The sequence below is a fragment of the Nerophis ophidion genome, linkage group LG04 (assembly GCF_033978795.1).
Source record: "Nerophis ophidion isolate RoL-2023_Sa linkage group LG04, RoL_Noph_v1.0, whole genome shotgun sequence".
In the NCBI taxonomy this organism is placed as follows: Eukaryota; Metazoa; Chordata; class Actinopteri; order Syngnathiformes; family Syngnathidae; genus Nerophis; species Nerophis ophidion.
The window spans coordinates 27,180,215-27,189,176 of record NC_084614.1 but is presented as its reverse complement, the minus strand read 5'-3'; the positions used below and the strand labels follow the sequence as shown (position 1 = coordinate 27,189,176).

Genomic DNA, 8,962 nt, shown 5'->3' with positions numbered 1-8,962 from the left:
ACATATGCTCAACTCATCATGCTTAATTTATTACATTAGTTGGGAAGCCTGTTGTTGATTTTTATTATGTAAATGTTATATTTTTATCAACATGTGATAGCAGGGACCTTGCCATTCAAAACTAGGCTGCTACATTACTAATGATTAATGTAACTATAGCTGAAAAAAGTAGTACAATAGCAATAGGAGAGACTATTCATCCCTGAACACCATGGAGTTCATGTAGGCTTATGATGCAGTTACATCATTATATCAACTATCAGAGACAGCTTCAGGAAACTCACCAATTAACATAATGTCATTTTTTGCTGCTTCAACACAGCTCAATCAACACAGAAAAAGGTAAAGTGGAATAACTTAGTTAACTGTAGATCAATAATGCTTGTCTTTCTCTCAGACAGACAGGGGTTTGCTGTCCGTAACACACGCACGCATGCACGCACACACACCGCACAGTGAGCTAACGTTACGCTAAAAGCTAATTAACCTCCACCTCAAGGATTGTGAACGAGCTGAGCTGCCGCTTATGTTTCTAGAACGGTGGTCAGCGGTTAGTGCATGTGTCTCACAATATGAAGGTCCTAGGTTCAATCCTCGGGCTCGGGGTCTTTCTGTTTGGAGTTTGCATGTTCTCCCTGTGACTGCGTGGGTTCCCTCCGGGTAGTCCGGCTTCCTCCCACCTCCAAAGACATGCACCTGGGGATATGTTGATTGGCAACACTAAAATTGACCCTAGTGTGTGAATGTGAGTGTGAATGTTGTCTGTCTATCTGTGTTGGCCCTGCGATGAGGTGACGACTTTTCAAGGGTGTACGCGCCTTCCGCCTGAATGCACCTGAGATAGGCTCCAACACCCCCCGCGACCTCTAAAGGAACAAGCGGTAGAAAATGGATGGATTGTTTAGACCACAAGAAGGTGTTTTAAATGTAGAATAAAATCATCTTTGGTCGTCTTTAATTCAATACTTAATTTAGGGAAAAATATGTAGGGACGTCGTGGCTTGGTTGGTAGAGCGACTGGGTTCCAGGTTCGATCCCCGCTTCCGTCATCTTAGTCACTGGTGTTGTGTCCATGGGCGACACATTTCACCCACCTGCTCCCAGTGCCACCCACACTGGTTTAAATGTAACTTAGATCAGTGGTTCTCAACCTTTTTTCAGTGATGTACCCCCTGTGAACATTTTTTTAATTCAAGTACCCCTTAATCAGAGCAAAGCATTTTTGGTTGAAAAAAAGAGATAAAGATGTAAAATAAAGAACAATGTCATCAGTTGTATAACAGTGCAAAATATTGCTCATTGGTAGTGGTCTTCCTTGAACTATTAGGACAAAAATATATAAAAATAACTAAAAACTTGTTGGAAAATAAACAAGTGATTCAATTATAAATAAAGATTTCTACACATAGAAGTAATCATCAACTTAAAGTGCCCTCTTTGGGGATTGTAATAGAGATCCATCTGGATTCATCAACTTCATTCTAAACATTTCTTCACAAAAAAATAAATATTTAATCAATATTTATGGAACATGTCCACAAAAAATTTAGCTGTCAACACTGAATATTGCATTTTTGCATTTCTTTTCACAGTTTATGAACTTGCATTCATATTTTGTTGAAGTATTATTCAATAAATATATTTATTAAGGATTTTTTAATTGTTTTTTTATTTTTAATTTTTTTTTAAATCTGACGTACCCCTTGGCATACCTTCAAGTACCCCCAGGGGTACGCGTACCCCCATTTGAGAACCACTGACTTAGATAATGGGTTTCACTATGCAATAGCGCTGTTATGGTTTTAACTAAGGGGAGATGATGGCAGAATGACACCAGATGGCAGAAGTGTTCTATAATTTATTATATATATATATATATATATATATATATATTTATATATATATATATATATATATATATATATATATATATATATATATATATATATATATATATATAAATATATATATATATATATATATGTGGTATATATATATATATATATATATATATATATATATATATATATATGTGTGGTATATATATATATATATATATATACGTGGTATATATATATATATATATATATATATGTGGTATATATATATATGGTATATATGTATAATAAGAGTAATAAACAATTGTAACGAATAAACCAAGGAAATGAAGTGTGAAAAAAACACAAGAGTGTATGGTGTAAGACTATGTGTAGAATTTAACTGAAGTGTGTGTTACCAAGTGTTGTAGAGAGCGAAGGAACAAGGCAGTCTGAGGGGCAGGGAGATGAACATCCAGGGCAGGAGAGGAGAGGTTAGATCCATGTTCAGGCGAGGGTCGGGAATCGAGGAAGGCAGTCCAAAAACACAGGGGGGAACAAAAGACGATCTTGAAGGGGGAAGACTCTGCGGGAGAGCAACACGGACGTCAGAATCACAGAGGGAAACACAGGCTTACGGTACACAGAGAGGTAACTTAGTTCCCGTGCCGATCCTTGGGTCCACTGGACCTTTATCCAGACCGCCCTAATCAATTACCGGTAAGGAGATTGGCGATTGGGTGCAGGCTTTTCGCTGCGTGGGTGTGCTGCGCTCAGCATGAGCGTGGGCGTGTTCGAGCAAGCAGCCAGTGGAGGAACTGTGCCAATGAGATGCAGGAGGAAAGCGGGTTCGAATCCGCGCCGTGACAAGCGATTTGAGTCATTCGAGAAAAGCGCCATGTAAAATATAATTCACTTTACTAGAATGTGATTTTTTTAAGTGCATTTTCTAAAAGCAGCACTGTAAACACTAACCCAGCACAAAAGAATAAAGGGTCACCAACTCAAACCACTATCCCACTCACAGTGGGATCAATACAAGCACAAGGCATGACGTGGGTCTTGCAGAGGGCGCCACTAAAGCACCTCCAGCACTCACTCTATGATCCTAACATGCATTTTTTCTGGATGTACCCGGATAAAAGCCATACAAGCACAGGGAGAACATGCAAAGTGAATGAGTAAAATATCTATCTATCTATCTATCTATCTATCTATCTATTGTTCGAGTGCTATTAATGTGGATTTATTGTTGCTTGTACCTTCCTACATTAGTAAATTGTGATGCTATGGTCATCATCACATTTTTCCTTGTTCTCATCACTTGCATGTATGTTGTGACAAAACAAAAAAGCAATAAAATAAATAAGGCAAAATAAAACAAAAAAAGCACAAGAATATAAACCCCGTTTCCATATGAGTTGGGAAATTGATTTGCAAATCCTTTTCAACCCATATTCAGTTGAATGCACTACAAAGACAAGATATTTGATGTTCAAACTCATAAACTTTATTTTTTTTTGCAAATAGTAATTATCTTGGAATTTCATGGCTGCAACACGTGCCAAAGTAGTTGGGAAAGGCTTGCTCACCACTGTATTACATCACCTTTTCTTTTAACAACACTCAACAAATGTTTAGGAACTGAGGAAACTAATTGTTGAAGCTTTGAAAGTGGAATTCTTTCCCATTCTTGTTTTATGTAGAGCTTCATTCGTTCAACAGTCCGGGGTCTCCGCTGTCATATTTTGCGCTTCATAATGCCCCACACATTTTCGATGGGAGACAGGTCTGGACTACAGACGGGCCAGGAAAGTACTCGCACTCTTTTACTACGAAAGCACGCTGTTGTAACACGTGGCTTGGTATTGTCTTGCTGTAGGCAGGGGCGTCCATGATAACGTTGCTTTGATGACAACATATGTTGCTCCAAAACCTGTATGGACCATTCAGCATTAATGGTGCTTTCACAGATGTGTAAGTTACCCATGCCTTGGGCACTAATACACCCCCATGCCATCACAGATGCTGGCTTTTGAACTTTGCGCCTATAACAATCCAGATGGTTATTTTCCTCTTTGTTCCAGAGGAAACCACGTCCACAGTTTCCAAATATAATTTGAAATGTGGACTTGTCAAACCACAGAACACCTTTCCACTTTACATCAGTCCATCTTAGATGAGCTCTGGCCCAGCGAAGCCAGCGGCGTTCCATGGTGTTGTTGATAAATGGGTTTTGCTTTGCATAGTAGAGTTTTAACTTGCACTTACAGATGTAGCAACTAACTGTAGTTACTGACAGTGGTTTTATGAAGTGTTCCGGAGCCCATGTGATTAGATTGGATTAGATAGATAAGATAGTACTTTATTTATTCCTTCAGGAGAGTTCCTTCAGGAAAATTAAAATTTTCAGCACAATCCCATTCAAGATCAGACAAACATTACAGGGAGACAGAACAGGATCGCTGACGGGTCTGCCGGCTTCCAGCGCCCCTTACAAAAAAGGTGAGATACAGGTAAACAAGGGGGGGAATGGGAGAAAAAAATTAAAGATTAAAATATAATAAAATAAAAAAATCGGTCTAAGCCTGGGCCTCTGGAGAGGGCGTCCAGACAGAGGCCAAGGGAAAAAAACAAAAAAAAACCAACTCATAGCCATAGTACATATCCTTCTTACATGTATGTAAGAGAGAAACATCAAACACCAAAGAAAAGAAAGGACATTAAAGACATTAGAAGAGCAGAGCTGAACCAGCCACTTCTACATACAGCTATGAATAAAAAATAAAATAAAACATATCCACTGTGGTGGCCTCTGCGGTGTCCCACACCATCGTCCGCTGGGGTGGAGGGAGCTTGGCCAGAGACAGGAGCAAACCCAACAAAGCAACCAAGAGAGTCGACTCCACTCTCGGCCGCCAACAAACTCTCGGGCAGTGTCCGGTCTGTATGGATGAGCGAGGTTACGTCCAAGGACACTGAGGTGTCCGACACCTGCTCACCCAGCCAAGACAACACTAAGCCTCTCCGTCCCGGCGCTCAGTGCTAGCTCCGCAGCCCTGTCCCTTCATACGCATCTCCTCCAGTCTCTCCAAACTGACTCTGGTGTGGCAGAGACCCAGCAGCTGGTCTCTATGGCCAAAAGGCTCCCGGGTGGAAGATCCAGAAGTCCACAAAAAGCACCGCAGAGGTCACGAAAGTGCCACGAAAGGCAATATAAATAAATACATATATATATATGTATATATATATATATATATATATATATATATATATATATATATATATATATATATATACATATATATGTATATATATATATATATATATATATATATATATATATATATATATACATATATATATATATATATATATATGTATATATATATATATATATATATATATGTGTATATATATGTATGTATATATATATATATATATGTATATATATATATGTATATATATATATGTATATATATATATATATATGTATGTATATATATATGTATATATATATATATATATGTATATATATATATGTATGTATATATACAGTATATGTATATATATATATATATATATATATATATATATATATATAATAACACATGAAAACAAGAGGGAAACACAAAAGGATGACACAAGAGCACAGAGCTCCTGCCAACAGGAGTCACTACAGCGGCGCCATCTTGGAAAAAAAAAAGATGATATCCTTTACACACTGATGTCTGTTTTTGATGCAGTACCGCCTGAGGGATCAACGGTCCGTAATATCATCGCTTACGTGCAGTGATTTCTCCAGATTCTCTGAACCTTTTGATGATTTTACGGACCATAGATGGTAAAATCCCTAAATTCCTTAAAATAGCTCGTTGAGAAATGTTGTTCTAAAACTGTTCGACAATTTGCTTACAAATTGGTGACCCTTGCCCCATCCTTGTTTGTGGATTACTTAGCATTTCATGGAAGGTGTTTTTATACCAAATCATGGCACCCACCTGTTCCCAATTAGCCTGCACACCTGTAGGATGTTCCACATAAGTGTTTGATGAGAATTTCTCAACTTTATCAGTATTTATTGCCACCTTTTCCAACTTCTTTGTCACGTGTTGCTGGCATCAAATTCTAAAGTTAATGATTATTTGCACAAAAAAAAAAGTTTGTCAGTCCGTACATCAAATATGTTGTCTTTGTAGCATATTCACTGAATATGGGTTGAAAATGATTTACAAATCATTGTAATCCGTTTATATTTACATCTAACACAATTTCCCCAAATCATATTGAAACGGGGTTTGTAGATGTAACGCTGGTCCTGTTTTCAAAGTAAATGCATTAAAAATGATAAAAGGTCTTATTGTGATCAATTAGGAACAGAAATCTGCAGGAAGCTTACATCCTACTTAAAATGTACTGGAAAGAGCCTATAAGCCACATCCCATTTGAATCTGTCACAACTTGTGGGAGAAAAGGGAGGGAGCAAACTAAAGTGGGAGGGAAAGAATGTTTCAGGATCGTCTTAAGTTTTTTCAATGTTTTGTTACTCTCTCATTTGGAGCTGCTCGCAACATTTTCCACTCTGTTTCTTTGGCACAGCATTTGCATTATCCACAGCAGCATACTTTCCCATGTTTTTTTGTTTTTTTTCAAACTACTTGTGACGTGTGCGTGGAGTTCTTGCCCTTGTTTCATGCTGCTCAGTTTAGAGAGAGGCAGATGGGGCTTTGGAGAGGCTGACATATAGTTGAGCCCTTAAAGGGGAAGGCGAATCCAAGATTTTTAAACAAGAGGAGTGTTTTTGTATCCTCACATGCAGGGGATTGCCAAGCAGGACGTGGAGAAAGGCTGAGAGAAGGTGAAAAAGGAGAGAGAAGCTGTCTTGCTCTGTCGCCCTCGGGCAAATTGAATGAAAGGTTGCCGTTGAGGAGTCTGCCTGACACGGGAGGAGGAGCTGCAGCCCAGGGGGGAACCTACACTTCATCCTTCTTCAAGCAACTACAGCACAGTATGAGGTACCAAGGCAGGGTAAGAGCCACAACCATGATGCCCCTTGTGTAGTTTTGGATTAAAGAAAAAGAATGCTTCCACAATAAATGGTTTTGAGTGGGGGGTGGGTATGGTCCAGATGTAGCACCAAACTGCCTTGGAACAACAGCGTGGCTGGGCTGACCAAATATGGAAGATTATCTGGAAGGAGTCAGCCCAGGCAGAATTTAGTCATGAGGCCATAACCCAAGTCGTTCTGTGAGGTATCGGGAAAAACCCAGCACATTTCACCAGATGAAAGCCACATCATGCACTATGTTGCATTGCTGGGCCTTGCATGTTCTTCAAAAGGTGCAGGGGCTTCATTACATTTGTATTGTCGTCAAGTTTTTCTATTTAGGAAGTTAACATGAAATATGTAATAATAAGGGATGTGCTGATCGATCAACTATTTGGACAATTTTCGTAAAAAAGAATGTGATCGGCCATTGCCAATTAATGCCTTTTAATGGCGATCACTAATGCTGATCGTCTCTCTGGATGACAAGCTGCCAGCAGCTAATCATTTGTCTCCATACACAGTGTGGAGCCTCTTACCTATAATTTCGGACGGTCTGTGAGGCCGTGAAGCTCACAGGCTGATGTTCTGAAGTGCAATGAAGGCAAGTAAAAGAGACTGAAAAAGCCTTTTTGTTCAGTTTAGCTACACCAGTGTGCAACCCTTCCGGTTTGCTAACAATGAATACTTGTCAAAAAAGAAAAGACAAAAGAAAAAAAGAGTTTAATTTTACATAAACAGATTGCTTTTCCTGTGAAATAAAAAGAATGAAAACTTAAAAGTTTATAAGCTGTGATACCTTTTGCGGCTCAATACTATTTTTCTTATTCTAAAAAATGTCTCTTTTAATAGTAAGGGTTGCAGACCCCTTCCCTAAACCAAAAATAATCACCTGCATTATGGCAAATAAACTATATTTCTTAGTATCTTAAATATCATTACCATGTAATATTATCACTGGAGGACTAGGGTAAACATATTACAGACCAGGAAAAAGAGGCATGCCAGTAGCTGAGCTAAGTTAAGCAAATAAATAAGTACTTAGTATAAGTTTAAGAAGTGCAGATGGAAGCAGGTTGCAGCAGAAAGTCGGCAAGAAAAGAACAAGTAGATTAATAAAAGTTAGAGAAAAGATAACAACTGTAGGTGCGTCAGCATCGTCACAGTCAGTACAAGACATGAAAGAGGAGCATCGGCTCAATCCATGTATTGGTGGTGTCCACATTAAGAGTAGTATCATTATATGATCGGTACTAGGATGATCAGATAAATATTTTTATTTTCTCAAAATAATTTTTGGTTGTTTTTGTTAATGTTTACCAACTCCCTGGACACAAGAGGACTTTGAGGACAAAAACCAAAGGATTTAAACGAGTAGTACATAGTAGTTTATGCTTTTGTTTAGTTACAAACGTATTATTTGCTATTGACTTTGTTCTGTTCAAATAATTGTATGCAATAAAAGACAATAAGGATTTAGTTTAAATATTGCGTTGATACTGTAAATAGCGCTCACCATAAATAAAGTGAAAAAAATACAAATAATACATGTAATTGGTGTCGGTATTGGTATCGGCCAATCTCACACATGGATGATCAGCATAAGCATAAAACATTGACCGAACATCCTTAGTAATAAACCTGACAAAAGAAAATGTTCAATGCGGAGGACATTAGATTTGACAAACAGTGTGCGTGATGAAAGTAAAATGTTAAACTTGTGACTGCACAGCAGCTCAAAACAATGTTTGCTGTGTTGTGTGATGGCACAAAAAAGTCTGGTTGCCTGGAGACCCTTGATGTTTATCAGGCAAAGCCCTTAAGTTGGTACGAAAAAAAAACAACCGTTCATGCAGAAACATTGAGGAATGACGTTATGGTGCAAACACACTGATAGCTTGACAGCTCTCCCGTCCAAAGGCAAAACCCAGTAACTCAATTTTGGTCAAAACTGAGCTGATAATAATTTTGGAGTTCTTAGGTGATATGCTTTACATTAGTGTATGCGAAATTGTAATTTGTTCCGTAAGTAAGCTGTTACGCGCATGGCAGGACCTAGCAACTACCACATACCCGCGTAGATACAACAGAAAAACCT

At 38.3% G+C, this 8,962-nt stretch overlaps 1 protein-coding gene across 1 annotated transcript in view; it reads left to right on the top strand.

Annotated features, from left to right (window-relative positions):
- The first annotated feature begins 6,329 nt into the window (after positions 1–6,329).
- The window catches only part of myo1ca (myosin Ic, paralog a), a 46,618-nt gene continuing 43,985 nt past the window's right edge, over positions 6,330–8,962 (top strand). The window contains exon 1 of the mRNA XM_061897731.1: positions 6,330–6,845. Coding sequence (XP_061753715.1) covers positions 6,828–6,845 — 18 coding nt within the window. The 5' untranslated portion in view covers positions 6,330–6,827. The remainder of the gene's footprint in view (positions 6,846–8,962) is intronic.